The sequence below is a fragment of the Etheostoma cragini genome, chromosome 6 (assembly GCF_013103735.1).
Source record: "Etheostoma cragini isolate CJK2018 chromosome 6, CSU_Ecrag_1.0, whole genome shotgun sequence".
Classification (NCBI taxonomy): domain Eukaryota; kingdom Metazoa; phylum Chordata; class Actinopteri; order Perciformes; family Percidae; genus Etheostoma; species Etheostoma cragini.
Window position 1 is genome coordinate 2,210,675 of NC_048412.1, and position 20,186 is coordinate 2,230,860.

The following is a 20,186-nucleotide window of genomic DNA, read 5'->3' on the forward strand; positions in this document are numbered from 1 at the left end:
ACCTTAGTGGTCCCCTAATACTGTATCTGAAGTCTCTTTTATCTAGACCTTGGTGGTCCCCTAATACTGTATCTGAAGAAGGAAACACTGTTTAAGGTGCACAATCTCCACCTCATTGCCAAAGACAATGAACACAATTCTGCACAAAATCTGACAGTATAAGTTATCAAAACGATAAATAAATATATAGACTACAATATAGTGATAATTTGCACTGCTATACTGAGCATCAGTTATTAAAAGCTGAATATTTAACAAATATGTCATGGTCTACAAACACACTTTGGACTGAATCTACATTTGGGAGGAAGCATCACTTACAAATATGTTTATTGACTGCAGTGCATTGAGGATTGAATGGGCAAAGTACAATAGCGGTAGTTAAAGGGGCAGGACACACAAAAACCCACTGGGAGTATACAGCCCCCGCTGATCAATGACCTCATCTAGAGTCACTTTCTTTTTCAAAGGCGGCGAGACCAAAGAGCAGCGAAGCCCTTTCAGCCACGCAAGATAACAAACCAACACCAGACACCCAATAAAGAGACTTCCACTTCATTTAAAAGCAATTAATATTCTTGGCCAACCGGCGCGATCCCTTTGGTGTGGCAGGTCTGTACACGCCCCCCGCACTGTAATGGAGTTGACTGGTTAACTTTGAGTCTGTGGCCACAGTGGTGGCTGCCCGGGTGAGAGCACTGATGCACAGTGGGACACAGTGTTTAGATCAGAGTGAATGGACCTGTCTCACAGCCCACTGCACCCCAAAAGAGCCTCCTCTACACCACCGCTTTCTCTAGACGCATCTCTGTCTCCGTGCCTTTCCCGTCCTCTTTCTCTCTTCCACGTTCTCTCAGCGTCTGTCTTGGCTTTTGTTTCCTTTTTTTCCCCCCTCCTATTCTTTCTTGTTTTAGGTCTCTTCTTCAGTCTGTAAGAATTGGCTTTCAAAAGGAGCAAGGGTTTAAATAGTTAGCCTTTGTAATGTTTGGTAATGATTTTCCACCGAGGATGTGAAAGAGAAAAGGGAAAAGATATTTTGGTCCTTTAGGCACACACACCCTTGCCCAGAACACAAGGTTATTGTAGTCAAATAGTTAAGTGATGAGTTCACATATGTTAAATTAAAGTACTTTGGGCTATATATTTACTTTTGTTGCATTTGAATATAGGGCGGAAATACAACCATACAATTCATGACAGCCTCGTGGACCATTGGATATTTCATATCAATAATTCTGACTTATTTCTGACTTTTTGCTCCAAGCTGCTCCTAGAGTGAAAACCTGGACCTCTCCCAGTCTAGTAGCCAAGAAAAAAAGACAGTCTAGATAGACATGGCAATGACTTTATGAGTTAAAGCCACAACACTGAAAAGAAAATGAGAATAAACTAAAGTCAATTCACTGTATTTGAAAAGACAGAAGCAGTGTGTTAATCCACGCCATCTCCACCGTCCTTATTTTACGCGTTCGCAGAGTGAGACCGGGTTGAGTTTCTCACACTATTGTCGTGGCTGAGCCGGCAGAAAAGAAGTAGAAAGCTAGAAAAGCATTATCAGAGGAATAGAGGAAGAGGAAACGGAAGACTGACTGAGGGAGGGGTCAGACACACTAAACTTAGGAGCTGTAGGGGGGCTCTATAGATAAACCTGTAGGGGGATCTCTATGGAGAAACCTGTAGGGGGATCTCTATAGAGAAACCTGTAGGGGGAGCTCTATAGAGAAACCTGTAGGGGGAGCTCTATGGAGAAACCTGTAGGGGGATCTCTATAGAGAAACCTGTAGGGGGAGCTCTGTAGAGAAACCTGTATGGGAATCAACAGAGAAACCTTAAGGGGAATCAAAAGAGAAACCTGTAGGGGGGCTCTTTAGAGAAACTTGTAGGGGGGGATCTTTAGAGAAACTTGTAGGGGAGATCTAAAGAGAAACCTGTAGGGGGAGATCTATAGAGAAACCTGTAGGGGGAGCTCTATATAGAAACCTGTAGGGGGGCTCTATAGAGAAACCTGCAGGGGGAGCTCTATGGAGAAATCTGTAGGGGAGATCTATAGAGAAACCTGTAGGGAAGCTCTATGAAGAAACCTGTAGGGGCGCTCTATAGAGAAACCTGTAGGGGGGCTCTATAGAGAAACCTATAGGGGGGCTCTTTTCACACTTTTCAGATTGAAATAACACATGTGGATTTTTTTTCACGGTTTTCAATTTAACAGCGTGACTATTGGGAAAAAAGAAAAGTTAGACTGCAGGAGTGTTTGCTGTGAATAATTTGATTAGTACTACAGTGATTTACTTTCTTGAATGCAAACGGAGTACACATACGCTACACGCTGCATACACAACAACACAGCAGCAGATCTCCTTGGGGGTTCTGGAGAACGGTTTGGCTACAGAGAGTCCAGCAAGTCGGATGGTAACGACCAGTGCATTAGCAGTTTCCTGGTTGTTTAGTGGGCTGAGGGTAATGAGGAAATCAATGAACCACAATCAACACACCTTTAGCCACAGACACAACTAAAAGAGCTTTTTTTTTAATGCAGTACAAGCTCCTTCATTCTCAGTTCTGGTAACATCATCCTAACAGTCCTGTACCAAACACCAGACACGGACCAACTCAAGTCCGAATGCATTAGCTGAGTCCCACCTTAACAATGTCAACAAGGATGGTCATTTCATCAGTTAACTGTCACTCCCTTTTTACTGGCGTAAGTAGCCTGTCAATAGCAGCTTGCATCCGCCTGCAGGCTTCAATCAACTCCAACTTTTAACCCGCCAGTCAGTCAATGGGAGCTAGTCCCGCTACTTTGAATGCCTCACACGTTCTCTCACTCTGCCCCACATCCATACAGTACACTAAAGAATTTCTGTGTATTGTTACAGCTCATCCTGAAAAGTGAACACACTGCTGTAGTGACTAAGTAGCTCTGAAGCCTGTGAATTAAAGTATTTTTAACCCAAGGATGTAATGTCGTGTGTCATTTCCATTCTTAAGAGGTGAAGGATGTGCTTAATATCTGTCCGCCAAGAGACCGTTAGCTTAGCCATAGACGTTGAGACACCCCAACCAAGAGTAAATCCCTGTATCTGTACCACGTGGCCTGGGTGTATTGATTCCAATGGGACAATTGAATGCAAACACAGATTATGACCAATCCTTCTACCACCATAGGCACCAAAGTAAATATTGGACCTATTTTTCACAAACCACATAATCTCCCAAACATTCTGGCACTAAAATGGCATTTTTCAGACGGACAAATCAGGAGCCACAGCTTTGTTTGAGACCTGTTTCTGACCTTTTATTCCTGTTTCAGTCTTGTCTTTTTCCCTGTTCCCTTTTTGGATTTTTGGATTTGGCTTTTTCATTTTACTCCTTGTATTCTCCTGGGACTGTTGGAAGAATAAACCCTGCTCCTTGTGTTCTCCTTGGATTTTTGTGGACTACATTTCTGTTGAACTGCTCCCGCCCGCCTCCCTCATATCAGCATGTTCAGTAACCTCAGAGACGCCTGTCTGAATTTGTGTCCCAACGCCGGCCAAAATCAAAATATCATCCTACATGGACTGAGAGTGGACATAAGATAGAGGTCTTAGTTTGGTCATACTCAGGCCATTTCGTCCATCATTTAATATGAGCACATGTTTCTTCTGAATGTGAATTTGGATCATTGCTGTTGTGCTTTTGTGAGCGTCGTGTTTTTCTGGTGTGTCTGCCAGCGGGCAAGGCACCCCTTCACAACCACTTTGTCAGATGTCCATCATTGCCAAGAGGTCCACATGTGTACCTCAGATAGTTTCTTCACTGAGCTACTGAATGTACCAATACTGTTTGCTCTAGCCTTAATATCAGTGTATTTAATTCATGCAATCTGATAATGTGTGGGCTTGAATGTAACTTAGACATGAATAGACTCCAGAGCTCACCGACCTGACTGCTTGATGTGAGGGACCACAACAATAGGGGTTATGGTTTTTCAGAAACCTGCACGAATGAAAATTCATCCTCATTATTCATGACATCAAACGGGGCCGGGGCCCCAAGCGGGCTCATTTGCAGCTGAATGTGGGAGGCAGTGGAGACAGTGGCCTGTTTAGCATGTGTTTGTGTTGCAGAGGTGGTGGAGGGACGGAGGAGGACAGGGTACCAGTGAGCCACAGCTGGTGTGCCACAGTCTCTGCCTTCTACCTGCTCCCATCACAACTGACAGGCTGGGCCACAACCACGGACTAATGGTCTTTTTTTTGTCAATCTGAGCCTGAGTCTTCAGCTGATTTTCTTGCTGTCTCTGTCTTAGAATGACCACAAATTCCATCAGGGGCGGGTGGGGTGGGGGGGGGGGGGGGTCTCCATCACTAAAGGTTTTCTTAAAAGCCTCGAGCCTTACAGGGTTTTTAAAAGGACTTCAACGTAGTTTTCAATTACTGGAGGAATTCTGCCATTCATTCTGTGAACCAGCATAGTGTAAGAAAAATAGGATTCAAGATTAGTAATGCTGTCACCACACTCCTATGTTATGTAGCCTAACTCAAAAATAACAGAACCAGACATGTGTTGTCCCTTTTTAGGTGGCAGGAGTGGAAATCAATCAACACTTTAACCGTCCGGGCTTTAAAGTGATGACAGATGACAGCAAAGAATACCGAAGATACCAAGAATACCAAAAATGATGTAGGCTCAATGGCATGTTTTTTTTTCTTGGCATCCATCATGTGTTTCCCAAATGATGTATAGATAGTCCATTGTAGAGACTTTCAATTATCAAAATGGCTTGAAAAATAGTGCATAGCTGCAGTAAATGGAAAGAAAAATGTCCCCGCAGACCCTTGGCTGGCTGAATTCCAGGACATGATGTTCCCTTGGTGTAATGCAGGGTTGAGTCCTCCTTAATTTGACCCCAAAATAAAACTAGTTCCAGTTCCTCTAACCTTTACGCCACAGGCAGTGAAGTGCAGATATCCAGCTGTCCATCTTTCCGATTACAACTTGTGTCCTTCCCTACGTCCCTGTAAAACTCCCTACAGTTGTGTGTATCCATGTCAACGCGCATTACGCTGTCTTTTGATGGTGCTCCCTGCTTTTTGTATGTGTGTGTGTGTCTCTGCAGCGCTGTGAAACCAGCTGTGTGTGTTCACTCTACCTGGTTTACCTGCTCCAGGAGAGCAGACTGCCAGCAGCACCCCCGTCACGTCAAATCCAGCCTGTCAATCCCCCGTGACTGCCAGGAGGTCTGCGTGCCGGACACTGGCTGTCCAGCTGGGTCATTTTGAGTTAAAGGTGGTGCACGGGGGTTCGTGTGCATGCGTGCTCGTGGAGCCATTTGTTCCCATCTCTTTCAAGGTCTATCTGACCAGATGTGCGTGTTGACTCTACCTGTGTTCGTCTCCTGGTCTACCTGCTTCAGGAGAGCAGGCTGCCAGCAGCGGAGCAGTCGCTCCGCATCAGCTCTGTCAAACCCCAGAACAGGCTGAGAAACTGAGACAAGAATGCGCTGCCTCCATGTCATTTTACCAACCGCGCTTCAACTGAAATATTCAGCTGTGTGGCAAATCTTGTGCTGCACGCTAAGTAAAGAATGTTTTCTCCTGTACAGGTTAGTCCACGCAGGAATTGGACCGTGGCCTTGAAATAACAACAGGTAACATCACATTATGTTTTTTAGTTCTTTCTTCTCTCCTCTTTGTCTGTGCTCCATTGTGAGAAAACCAGATGCTGCAGTAGACTGAATAGCGTTACTGAACAAGGACTGATCAATCTGTTTCCTCGCTGATGGCGGATACTGTGAACTCCAACCAGTGGCCCAGTCCTGGTCCTTAGTTGGCTATCCTGTATTTAGAAGCATTCATCTAGTGTCTCAGCTCAAATAATGGACTCTTGCGGCTTGAAATCACAACTCAGAAAACAAAAGTGACACCATTTTTGTCATAGTATATTTCTGATTCTACTTATTTTTGGCATTTATTCTAGTTAGATTAGATTATAATCAACTTCATTGTCATTACACAGGTACAGGTACAAGGCAACGAAATGCAGTTTAGGTCTAACCAGAAGTGCAAGAGCAATTATATACAATGGTTCCATAAGTGCAAGACATGGATATGTACTGAATACATATAGAAATGAATACTATTATAAACATAATTTTACAGATAGATTTGTCCCATGAATGTATAGATAACAAGTATTGTGAGCAAGATTTACAGCTGGATATGTGCTGAATATAATATACAGGTGGATAATACTAGAAATGGAATTTTTACAGATATTTACAATGAAAATAATACACTAATGGTTTACAGGTGAATATGTACTATGAATATATATACAGACGGCAGTTATTATAAACAGAATTTTTACAGATAGACATCTTAAGCCATTAAATAAGATTTACACTCATTAGTTACCTCTCTAAAGACCCAATCACAATGTTTTTTACACTTCCGGGTTGAAACCCTTGTGCCCTATAAATATAATTTAAAGCTACAGTGCGTAGAATCTGTCACCCTAATGAGAAATTCAAAGTTATGACAACACCACTGTTGTTGCATCCACAGGACGCAAGCCTTCTGTAATCATCCCCGCCCCCTCCGCCACACAGATGCTAGTAGCCAAGGAGGACAGGGATGATAAAAAAAAAAAGATGGACTTTTCAGAAGAGGTCATCATCTGCAGTTGAGCTTCCGCGCGGGAAACTCGCCAGACAACATCATGTTCTGAACATAGTGAGAAATAAAGAGCTAGTTGTGTGGAGTTGATAATCTTAATTAGCTTTGTATCAACTCATTTGGCAACGGCTTGGATGTAACAGACGACCACAAATGTAGTAACAGTTATGCACTAAAGCTTATAAAGTGCTAAGCAAACGGGGCGAGGAACAACAAGATCTAAAATGCATGGTTAATGCTTTCTTATGTCAAAACTCCCACTAACATTAGCTTGGAGACCTTATTTACCTCTAGACTGAAGAAAAGGACACCACGCCAAACTAGTGAGCAGTGAGATGTTGCTGTTCATAACGCTAGATTTGGTTCATCGAAGCAAGGCAACACAGTACAGAAATAATCACATCAGAAACCAGGGCCGTAGTCCGGACCACCTTTGTCGAGTCCATGACAAGTGCAAGACCAGGACTAGTCGAGTCCAAGTAAAGACCGAGTCCAAAGAGGTTTGAGTCCAAGACAAGACCGAGTCCAAAAAGATTTGAGTCCAAGTCAAGACGGAGTCCAGGACAGAAAAAAGTCTTACGCATGACAGTATCAAGACAGTACTTTTGGGTTTCACTTTCCCTCCAATATTATTATCAACAAAACGGAGAGACACTTGGACTCGGTCGAGACCAAAAGCTGGCAAGACCAGGGGCCAAGACCAAGAATATCCGAGTCCAAACACTAGCAAGTCCGAGACAAGTACCGAGACCATAGAAAACCGGTCTTGAGTCCAGACTCGAGTCCAAGACCGGACTTGAGTACAGATAGGTCAGACTTTCAATTGAGTTAAATTTAATTTATATAGCGCCAAATCCTAACAACAGTTATGTCATAGCGCTTTTCATAAGACAACTCCCCATCTACAGTCATGGTTGGAATTACAGCCATAAAGAAGTTTGCCCCATTTCATATAGGCTATATCCGCAATTCATATTCTGCGATATATTGCAATTTATGACCTTTTTTCTAACTTCTAATTTTCCCCAATTTCAAATGATGTCCCCAAAAGGGAAAATCGGTTTAATCTAAAAATAAATAAAAAAATACTTGTCATTTGTTCATATCAGCTCAATTTTAATGCTGCAAAATGGGATTGTCAAGCAGACAAACTGGCCCACACTTATATAATAAAACATCCATACTTGGCGCCTGTGTATTGATACAGTATTGCCACTGAAAATATCGCGATACTATGCTGTATCGATTTTTATCTTTATTTTTTTTAATTTTATTTTTATTTTTCACCCCTAATGCACATGCACGTAATCACACAATCTGCAGAAGTGAACATTTGGAAAAGGATTGTTGTGAACAGAATTGTCATCACAGCCGTACAGAACAGCTGCTCTTCGCACGTCACCTGTCCCGATTGATCGAAATATGTGTTATTTCTAATAAAACACCGGAACTTGTATTAATAATAATAATAATGGTAATGATAATAATGACCGACAGCAACCACTGCAATCTTTTGATGACTTTAATACTCTGCTTTGTCAGATGATGATGAATAATAGTTAGTGTTTAATAGGGTCAATTGCCATTTTTTTTTTTAATCCACTCCATCTGTCTTTAATTGAAAAATTCAGAATCCTATAAATATGCAAATGATTCTCTTTTCAAAAGTTGGACTGCTCGACGCAAGGTCTCGCCTCCTTCAGTAAAAGGGAGATGTCGGTGAATGTGCGTTGGAGGTCACGCTTGTGTAAGTTGCACGTTGGACCGTGATTGGCTCCGAACTACTTCAAAAATCAGTTCTTATTCAACTGAGATTGAAGGCGAGCTCCGAGAATCTTGCCTTTTATAAAAGCAGTCCAACACGGTCAAAGTCTTCACACGTCATGCTGGTTTGCATCCCAGCACACACACTGATGTATTGAATATTCCTGTACTAATGGTTTTGGCATCCATTAGTGGAGCTCAACCTGTAAGGAGTTGGGTTAGGAACCAGAGGGTTGGTGGTCCCTCAAATTTGGATTTTGAATAAATGTGGTCCTCTGTGTTTCCTTCTTCTGGGCCCGGGAAGAGACGATACCCATTTGCAGCGTTAGCAGCACCTGTGTGTATCATGTGAAAGGCGGAGCAGTGTGTCCTGTATGTCCCTCCCCAGCTAACGTAGTTCAAGATGGAGCATGAATATGGAGAATCTACCCCAGTTCATGCAAGTGAAAATGTCAAATTTCAAGCCAATAGGAAGACTTGGAATTGATGTTGGTGGTACATATTCATGAAAAAGGACTATTTTGTGACCGGGGAACACACATTTTCATAACAACCAACTCAAAATGTTATACGCTAGACCTTTAAAGCTTGTTTTTGGGTGGATTTTGTTCATCACACCATGTACGGGAGTTGCTTCGGGCTCCATTGTGCGTAATTTGTCAGTCGTGCTCTCGGTGTCAAGGAGAAGAGCCCAGTGTCAATGGGCATGCACCGTAGGAAGGTTTTCTGTCTCATGGGGCTCCGGGTCTGGCCATGGCTCTTATTATAAAAGGGGCATGGTTCAATTAAAGTGTGTATTGCCGTGTAGCACCGTGACAAGCTGACTCTTGAGCAGCTTAACCCAAAAGAAGGGCAATCCTGTGGGCTGGCATTGCAGAGAATCCCTCTAAGACTTTATGGAATGGAGGCACTTCTAATACGCTGGTGCACACACACACACACACATACACACACGTATGCCTTTGGAACTGGGGTTCATAGCTGCGATACTAACTTTGTTTAACCTCCTTTTATCCCATCAGAAGCTGCTGAATAGAGGCTCAATGATTTCACACCACGACAACAAAAAGAAAAGATAAAGGTACTTCTTCTGATTCCTGCATCTCATTTGAATTCACAAATGAGAATTTCCATATTCTTTTTCCCTTTTTTTTTTTTTTTTGCTTGTTCTTTTGTCTCCGGTCTCATTCAACCCTTTAAACCAGCTTAATGTGGTATTAATACTGAGATTACAAACGGTGTCCAAGACACCGGCTACCATCAGCATTCCAGTGTTTGCTTAATAGGAACAAATTCTCTTAAAAAGAAGAAGTTTTTGCAGTGATGCATTTATTGTCTTGGTGGTTCAGATGTATTCCTCTGCATATTGTCAGTTTAGGGGAAAAAAAGGCCAGTGTGATGCACGTGCAACGTTACCCAGACTGTGCACCAAATGTGTATTCTCATTATGATCGGCCACAAACACACACCATGATTCAACCCCCAGGAATGAGTGTAATTGACTCCAAAGTGTCTTTACTCTCAGCAGGGCAGCGGCTCTGTCCCTTTAATGTGTCTGCGACCCAGCGCTCACTGTACCCTGTATTATCCCCCGCACTCAGGGCTCAGTGGGCCCCACATCAGTCTGGACTGGCTCTGTTTGTGTTCCCCCCCCTTTTCACGCTCTCACACTATAACACCCTGCTCGCTCATCCCCTCCCACCAGCGTTTGCAATCAATTAGTGCCGTTCATTAGCGGGAACATTGGGGGGAAAAAAAAGAGTTTGATTGAGAGAGTTGGACTCCCAGCCTGGAACTTGATCCAAAACCTGACTTCAACCAGCGCACCGAGGTGTTTCCAGGGTGCGAGTTAGTCTCTTCTAAAGCCCGATGCGGGTATCCTTGATCACAGGAATCCTTTTCAGACGCCCACCTTAACCGACCGAGCAAAGTATAGGACGTGATGAAGACAGGCAGATAGTTCACTCAAGATGTTTCGCTACTAAATATGCTATTCACTGTAAAGCTGAAAAGGAAATGTTTCATAGAACAATCACCTCGATAAGATTGGATCCCCGGTCGTGACCCTAACTTGCTTTTATCTGCAACTTCCATGCAAAATGGAGGCGGCAGCATTGATTTGACCACCTTATAACTTTTATAATGAAGAAAGAATCCAGATCAGGGATTTTCTGGTGAATTGGGACGGGGTTGGGGGGGGGGCATAGCAGTGCTGGAATGTAACTTTATACAATAACTCGACTTCTGTATTCAAATACAACCTTTTGCTACTCACTAGCTTAGCATCCGTTACTCACTCATTGAACATCTGTTTACCAGTAACTAATCATTCATTAACCCTTCGTTCCTCAGTAACTACCATCATCATTTTAATGTACCTTATTGTTTTATAAGTGTTGCCCAATTTGCTAATACTTAAAAAAAAATGAAAGGTTTTACTTTTATTTGATTAGGCCTAATTTTTTTCTTTTTTTTTCTTTTACATTGCAGGAACGTTGCTTTTATAAAAGCGTCTGAATACTTTCTTCTCTGGGTATAAACATTATTGTTATTATTATCATTAGTAGTGGTAGTAGTATTAGTAGTAGTAGCAGTAGTATTATTGGGGGGAAAAAAGAACAACAACAACAACAACAACAAAAAAGAAGATGAAGAAAAAGAAGAACAGCAAATAGAAAAATTACGAAGACGTAGAAGAAAAAAAGATGAACAAGAAAAAAAGGCCAATAAGAAATAGAAACATTATGAAGATGAAAAAGGAAAAAGAAGATGAAGAACAAGAAAAAGAAGAACAACAAGAAATAGAAAAAAACACGACGATGAAGAAAAAGAAGAAAGATGAACAAGAAAAAAAGATAAAGGACAAGAAACCGAAGAAAAAGAAGAACAACAACAAATTGAAAAAAGACAACGAAGAAAAAGACGAAAATGAAGATGGTAAAGAACAATGAAAAGAAAGAAAAGATAAAGAAAAAGAATATCAAAAAGAAATACAAAACAATATGAAGATGAAGAAGAAAAAAAGATTAACAAGAAAAAGATGAACGAAAAGAAGATGAAGAACAAGAAAAACAAAAAAAGAAGATGAAGAAGAAGAACAAAAAGCAATGCAAAAAAATACAAAGATGAAGAAAAAGATGAACAAGAAAATGAAGATGAAGAACAAGAAACAGAAGAAATAAAACGAAGATCATAAAGAAAAAGAAAGAGAAAAAGATGAAGATCAAAAAAAAAGAAAGTATATCTAGTCTTCTACCAGCTGCATTAGGACCGTTTCCCAGAAAGCAACAGGGCCAAAGGGCTGATCCTCTGGACCTACTACTGCAGTGTATATATATACTATTATATATTGTGTATATGTACTTTATATACTACTATATGGTCTGCTCATAATGCTGCTCCAAACACCAAATCGGATGAAAACGAGACTTCGCTTTTTATCGCGTGAATTTGAACATGTCACGGAGCCATTAAAAAAAGATAGCCTTGAACACCTTTTTCTTGATATTTAAATTAAAATTTATTCAAAAACCAACGACTTGATGGACACAGGAGGAAATATTGCGCTCATAGACAATATCACTTAGAACATATACAACACTTCTCCACCGAAATGTGAAATATCATACTTTACACTTCTTTACATAGGCAATAACTGCAATCAATACAATTTCCTTTCTCTAGAAATAGTTCCTTAAATAAACGGGGTGGGGGGGGGGAAAGTGCAAATTTAAGTACAGTGTGTTACTCCGAGCTCATTTATGGAGTTATGGAAATAAATTGGATTATAATAAATCATAATGCATCTGTTTTGCTGAAATGAAATGCCCATTGTTGTCTTTAAAGTGCAACTGATAGTTCAGAAGGGAATGTGAGAATGATGCAAACATTTAACAAAATGGAACAGAATCATATTCATATATTTTGCAGCTCATAATTTCCCAGAATGCATCCCTATCCAGTGTGACGGAATTTGATTGAATTATAATTTTTTATAATATGCCTTTAGTTAAATAAACGCATATATCCTTTCTCAGTGGGAGACACATTATAAAAGTCAACTGTTTTTACACTGCAAAAAAATATTTTTATAAGTCTCATATTCAGCCCTAATATTCATATTCATATTCATATCCAGCCCTAAAATTCATATCCATATTCATATTCATATTCAGCCCTATATTTGGTTGATTTTCCATTGAAAATGCCTGGAGGTGATGTTGGATTATTGTTTTGTGTGCAGATGCTGTGATGGTTCTGGAATTCCAATGTTTTGAGACGCAGAAAGATTATTAATAATAATAGTAATAATCTGAAAACAATTATGGATTTGCAGCATCCCTGGAGTTTTTGAATGGTTCACACGTCATAGGCCGAGCAGAACAATGTCTGTCCGTGAGCAAGCCAAAGAACATTTCACGTGACTAACAACTAAATACAGGCTAGGATAATTATTATTTTTCTCGAATAAGTCACAGACATAACACCAAATTCAAAAAATAAGTCCCCTTTGAGTCAAAAAGGAACACTCCAAATGCGAATTCTCTTTAGGTTTTGACAGTTTGGTGCCATGCAGTTCAGCGCCATTGGGTCAGTGTCTAAAATGGAAAGATTCAGACTAAATGCCATGTTTTCTTGTGTACGTAAATTAAAGTCAATGAGCGGTCTCTCTCCTGGAAACGAAAACTTCTCAGTCATTGTTTTTGGTCGACTCTTGGTCGCTCTGGTCGTCGGTGAAGCACACGTCCACATCGCTGTCGTTGTCGCTCTTTTGCTCCGCGTCCTCGAACACGCCGCCCGGTTTGTCCTCCAATTTCTTGACCGTCTGCCCCGGGTGTCTGGACTTGACGTGCCTCTCCAGGTCCCGCCTCCGCACCAGCACCTTGCCACAAAAGTCGCACCTGTAGGGCGTGTTGCCCTCCGCGTGGAGCCGGATGTGTTTGTTCAGGTTGCTGGGGTCTCCAAACGGCCTGAAGCACACTTTGCACTTTAGCGGCTTGTAACCCGTGTGAGTCCTCATGTGGATTTTCAGGCCGTATTTCCTCGAGTACAGCTTGCCGCAGTACAGACACAGGTGTCCCTTTTTCGGTTTGCCTGACCCGGCAGTGCTGGCGCTCCCGGTGGGCATGGAGTCCAGCCTCGTCCGGTTCTTCTCCGACGCGATTTCAGACAGCTGTTGCGTGTGCATGGCGATCTCCCGGTCGATGTTGGTGATGGAGCCCAGGTCATGGTTCAGTGAGGGCGCGCCAAAGTAGGACATGGACTCCGGGTACTTGAGGAGGTTGCTGAAGTGGAATTTTAGCGGATAATAAGGCGAGCTGTACAGGAGCTCCCCATTGTAGACGGTGAGGGGCATGAGTGGGATGTTACAGTCTCCACCATATGTCTTGACGCCGTCGAAGTGAGGGAGAGAGAACCTCTCAAACTGGAGTCCAGGGGGCATCTGGGGGTAACGGGACGGGGACAGCCCGGGGTGCATCCGACTGTCCACGTGCTTAAAAGCTGAGTTCTCCTCTATGTGAGGCAGCAACGGGAAGCCTCGGATAGCGTTTGTGCATGGCACCATTGAAGATGCGGAGTCCATAATTGCAGGTGGGCACTTGGGAGGGGGGTTCCCTGCTCCATTTAGAGTCTCGCCTACATTGCGGATAGGTTTCATGTTTCCAATGAGTTTGCTGAACCCCAGGCCGCTCAGCTTCCCGTTGGCGTCCTCTCTGGAGGAGTCCGCGCCCGGGACTTTGGAGACGCCGGTCGGTTTGAAGGCAGAGCGCACACCCGGGTGGAAGCCCATGCTGCTCAGCACTGAGGATGTGGCGCCGAGGCCGAGGATGTGTCCTTGGTTTCTGGCGGATGTAACGCTCATGTCGAGGGCCCTGTCCTGCTCCTCTGAGCTGGTTTTCTTTGACAGTCCCACTTTGTGTAGAAACGGCAAGGAGGACAGTCCCCGCCTGCCAGAGTCTGACATGGAGGAGATACTGTGGCCGCTCCTCGGAGAGGTGGAAGTGTTGGGGATGTCTCCAGACTTTGGTGACCTGCTGAAGGTCTCCGTGCCTCTGGCTTGCTCGCTGTTCACAAACCCCCGCCCATTGCTCAGGGCGCAGTGGAAGTGGACGTGGGCCTTGAGTGTGTTCGGGTATTTGAAGATTCTCCAGCAGTACCAGCAGATGTAACGCTCCTCACCTGTAGAGACAGCAGCAAACGTGGCGTTAATTATCAGATGGATGCGGGTCATTAAGTCCCCCAACACAGCGTGAAGCCAGATTTAATACTAATTACATGATTTACATTACATTCCCGTGCGTAAAATGTCACGTCTGTGCGTAAAATGGAAATAACAACCTGTAGAAAAAAGACCTGTGAGTAGCGCCTACACAGACAAGTGACCCCCCCCCCCCCCCCCCCCACACACACACACACACACACACACACTTCCCACTATAACCACACACAACACGCGCAAACAAATGGAAGAGTGTAATGCAATAAAAAACGCATACATTTGGCATCAAAATCGAGTTATTCCCATATTCAAACATTGTTATATTGTATCAATTTTACTTTGAAAATGTCCCTTTTAAAGAGCAAAATTTCCATCAGTAACTCACTGCACATCACCTTAAATTTAAATGTAAGGTTAAATGGATATGATCCGGTTTCTGCGATCCGGTGCCAAATGGTAATAGACACAGAAGGCCATTTTAATGACCCCCCAGTCGAGCACTCAGAGGTTAATATAGATGTAATGATTTTGTAATCCTCATACGGGTCATTGTTTATGATCGCCATCATAAGAGCAAACGCCCTGCCCAATCTGGCGCTCAGAGACCGATGCATTGAATGCGGGACTTTCCCCTCAATGTGCGCTTTCCCGTGGAAGTGACAGCAGCTGTTGCTTGAAATCGCAAGTCTCCAGAAACAATGGCGCGGGCCCATCTGTTGACGCCTGATAATGGGAGAGCGCGTATGTCCAGGAGCGCACACGGTGTTGGACCGGAGAACCAGAGCAATATACACCCCATATAAAAGTTAGCATTCATTAGGCCACAATACCTTGACGCACCCACCTAATTTACCGTGAAGCACTTGTTTTTGAATTTATTTGCTTTTGAATACATGAATATTAATGACGCGCTGACATTTGTTAACCTCCGTCTCGTCTCTTCTTCTCCTTCCACGGTCGCCGAGACACGTTCATTTCTGCTTTTAATTGCCTTTTTATTATTATTTTTCTTCCAGCCCGGTAATTACTTTATCGCACTTATCTTTTGAATCGACGCGAATTTAATGTCATTTCGAAGCTTCGCCGTTTGGCTTTCACATTTATTCAATCCGTTAAGAGGCCCTTACAGTTCCAAATAAAATGTGAATTGATGGAATTCCCTGCAAAGTGTCTGCTGTAAATGATCTTTTTTTTCCCCTAACGGATTAGTTCCTGCTGAGATGGTGTTTTGCCCAGATTAGGAATTAATCCCCAAGCCTACTGCTACCCAAACAAGGCGATTAAAATCCAAACCAGGCCGATGCCAAACCAGAAATATTACCCGTGGTAATTAAATCTAAGATTAGGATCTAGTGCCTCATTAATTGTGCTGTGTGTGTGTGTGTATATAATATAATAATCTTTTTACAAGTCAATATTAAATTGTTAGTGGCCCACGTCAAGTGAATAAAGGCTACACTTTCATTAAATATCGATTCGATCATCGATGCTGTAGGCCTGAAGTAAAACCGCCATGCTGTTATTTAACCGATTTTTTTTTTTTTTTTTTTTTTAAAGACAGTGATTTGTTGTCATCAATTGAAACGAGTGCTATTTTCGGGGATAAATAAGTTAATAAATGATAAAAATAAATAACTAGGCCGCCTGAGGAAAAAACAACATCCGATTGATTTTTTTATCTCTGAGCGATAAAGGGGGGGCGGGGGGGGGCATCACGGCTATTGACAGCCATTTAACTGTGTAAAGATGTCGATGTGGTGTCACTGTGGAGCTGAGGGCAGGCCTGACACCAGAATTAGACGTATATACATATGCAATAAAAAACACACATCTAAAACCGATTCGGTATTTGGAATTATTATTATAATTAGTATTATTGGACTACATCTAAAATCCCCAAATTTCCACATGTGTTCACAGCAATAACTTTATAACTCAGAGCTCATGTAGTCCTATTTTTTTCTAAAATTCCCATCTTTTTATTGCCAGACAATGGGCCCAGTGGATCAACATCAGCAGAGTGATTTACCTTTCTCGTCGTGCGTGGGAGTGGCCGTGGTCGGGATGTCGTACCACTGAGCCAGAGCGTTGGAGTACCAGACACTGAGCTCCTCTCCTGAGGGGATCTCTCTCAGCACGCGGTAGAAAATCTTCAAAACAGAAGATAAAAAAAAAACAGGGGAAGAGGAAGCAGAGAGATTGAAGTAAAGTGTCCAACCGGGAGAAGAAATCATGACACTGGGTTAAACGTGATGGGATGAATATTCACCTGTCCGCCAGGTAAGTCCGACACCGCCTCCAGGTTTTGTTCTTGGCTGTTTCTGGCGGCGCGGATGAATCCGATCCAGTCTGGAACGGGACAGGCGGACTCGTCCACGAACTCTCCCCGTACCAAGCGGATCTAAGGCGGCAAGACAAAAGTCAGAGTGAGCATGAGTGAGACAATTGACCAGACGATATATGATAACGATGGGGAACACCAACTAATCCTCCTAGCTAATCCAGCACACCACAGCAGCTAAAAACTCATTTGGCCTCTTTTTTTCTGCTTTTTTTTTCCAAACGCGCAACTTTAGCGGGTTTCTTTTCTATTTTTGATGTAATTTTTGTATTAATCCTCCTATTTTTTTTTTTTTTAATTCATCCATTTGTTTATTCATATTTTTTCACCCCAATAGAGTGACCATTCTACCTGGAGGTGGAACGGCCACGCATGACCAAAGCGCTGCGTAATGCGTCTTTATCCGCTCTGCTGATAATCAACTAAAGAAAATGACACTCGGGCCTAATTGAGTTGATATGGGAAACGAATTTGAGGAGTGTCAAAGCGTTTCTAAACTGTTCGAGGACATTAAAGGTCGAAGCGTGACATTTGACGCAGAGATTGCACCTGATGATCGCCGGCAGCCCGGGGCCAAGCATTTAGACGCATCAATCACAACGGCTGACAGCGGCAACAATAACAGGCTCTGGGTATGGATATGTGTTCAAATCTGGACTCCTCTGGATCTCATCCTCAGACAAATCCAACACCCTGTATGCAGTTTGTTTCGTTTGACCATTTATCAGTGTTATTGTTAAAAAGGGATTTTACGCGTAGCCCCAGGCTGTGGGGCCTCTGCGCCATCTTTCCGTGGCCGGGTTACATTAAAATTAAACGGCTCATCGGGAGAACAGGCCAGCCATGCGGTGAAATGTGAGGCGGCTGAGGGGCGTGGAGTCCCAGAGCCGGGTCCCCCATTAGGCCGGTTAAGTAGAAGCACAGACTGACAAGTCGGCCAACTAACGGAGCTCCGTTATTTCCAACTTGACAGGCCAAACCAATTAATAACCGACGGCCCCACGGAGGCTGACAGTGCAGCTTTAAAATCCAAATCAGTCCGTTCGTTTTTAATAAGCATCCTATACCAAAGTTGAGTTTTTATATAGGCAATTAGGGGGTTATTCCTCGAAGTCCGTTGCGCAAAATATCCCCATAAAAATAACCCTAACTCTAAAAAAAAAAAGTAAAGTTGTTTGAAAAAGTTTTTGATGCCATTTTGGAATGACTAAATTAAAGACTACAAATACACACAAGTGTATTTAAAAAAAATTATAAAACAATGCAACTTTTATCCGAAATATTCCAAAATTAGACGCCTTTCTTTGGCTGCAGGCCTGGCCAAAAATATGAAATGAAAAACTTAAAGATAAAAATATATTTTGGGAGTTGTTTTCTTACCTTCTTCTTGGGTCCAACTTCCTTACGGTCCGACGCGTATTTCCCGAGTTTGAAGATGCCCGGTACCGGTCCTATCCGGAGCCCGGCCGGGATGCTGCAGTCCGCAAACACACTGACGGTGGTGGGCGCCCGGGTGGCTTGCATGGCGTGGGCTGAGATCAGAACCATGAAGGCTGATGGAGACCGAGTGGGAGAGTGCAGGGGAAGGAGGAAGAGTAGGAGGAAGAGAGGATGAGGACCGGCCGATATCCGCCCTCAAAGTGACGCGGTGGCGTTATGCTCTCCGGCTTTTCTAGTGACGGTGCAGGCAAGGTGCCCCCCCCACCCCACCCCTTTCCACCCCTCTCCACACCCTCCACCCCTCACCAACCTCTCCAACTCAGGGGGGGGGGGGGGGGGGGGGGGGGGGGGGGGGCGTTCAGAGAGGTGATGCTGTGCTGTAAGGTAGTTTAAAAGGGGGAGGAGGGTGGAGCGGTCCTGAGTTTGCAGCGACGAGTGTGTGTGTGTGTGTGTGTGTGTGTATGTGTGTGAGTGTGAGAGAGTTGGGCTCCCCCAGCAGCTGTGAGGAGAGGGGAAACGGGCCCTGCGTGGTCACATGGAGACTTTCCCTCACCCCGACGCATAATGAATTGCTCCAAACTGGTCAAGAGACACAAAGGGCCAGGCGACCTTCCCATCCCCAAAATCCAATTTGTCAAGGCCAGAGAAAAGAGGGAGCTGAATCAAAGGTCCAGAGAGACCATTAATCCTCAGCATGTGGCTTTGTCCTCCAGACAGTTCCGATATTTTAACTGACAAATCCACTGTATAATTTGTCCATAAATCCTCACCCTTTTCCATTCTCTCCTTTCAAGGCGGTTTTTGGAAATCAGTGGCTACTTTAAATCTACTTGGCCGGCATTCTTTGGGTTTCATATACTTCAAAGCGCTTTCTTCTCCCTCCTCCTTTTGTGTCCTTAGTTTAACAAAAGAGCAGGGAAGTTTAGAGGACTTGTTAACTTCTATTGACTCTCGGCGTGTGCCGGGTTGAGATCAGGCAGGTACTGAAAGGAACCAGCAGCAGGAGGAGAGAGAAAAAACAGGGAATAACCATCAGCATCTTCCCAACACACACACTCACACACACTCACACTCACACACACACACACACACTTGTGGTTTTCCTGTCTTGTCTTATTCAACTCGTACATTGCGCCGATGTGCAAGTGCGAGATTTAATTTTATTAATTATCTAACGATTATTTTGAAAAATTCCTTATTTTGGCCTTAGTTCAGCTATCAATTGTAGTGACGAAATTACACTTGTTTTTTCTCCTTTATAAATCAGTGACAAAAATGGAACAATACAAAAAGCCTTACAGGAATAGTATGCGAATATAGAATTATTATAGACGATAATGAAATATTTCAATATTGTTTGAAATTTGAAATCAATGCCAAAGTCCCAAAGTTACCATGTGAATAAGATAGAAATTATTGGGATTAAATGATTCATTTTGTTGACTAATTGGCTCGAGGATCTTGGTTGGTTGGTTGGTTGGTTGGTTGGTTGGTTGATTGATTGGTTGGTTGGTTGGTTGATTAGTTGGTTGATTGAGTTTACAGTATAAAAAATCTAAATCTAAAAATCTCGAGCAAAGACGAGCAGTTCTGCTTTCAGCCTTCATGACAACAACAAAAAGACAAATATGCAAATTTTGTCTAATTTTTAATATAGGCCTACAGGCATCTACATGCATTTTTCATCAATACAATGGGATGGAATTCATTATCAGTATAATTAACAGACGTGTGTGTGTGTGTGTGTGTGTGTGTGTGTGTG

The 20,186-nt window shown here is 43.0% G+C and overlaps 1 protein-coding gene across 1 annotated transcript; it reads right to left on the minus strand.

The window, feature by feature from the left end:
• Positions 1-12,560: 12,560 nt before the first annotated feature.
• On the minus strand, positions 12,561-18,651 carry prdm13 (PR domain containing 13). The gene is made up of 4 exons (XM_034874047.1): positions 18,365-18,651; positions 16,913-17,044; positions 16,673-16,793; positions 12,561-14,603 (listed from the first exon to the last, which is right to left on the minus strand). The coding sequence occupies exons 1-4, from the start codon at positions 18,530-18,532 to the stop codon at positions 13,114-13,116; spliced, it is 1,911 nt and encodes a 636-aa protein (XP_034729938.1). The 5' UTR covers positions 18,533-18,651; the 3' UTR covers positions 12,561-13,113.
• Positions 18,652-20,186: the final 1,535 nt, after the last annotated feature.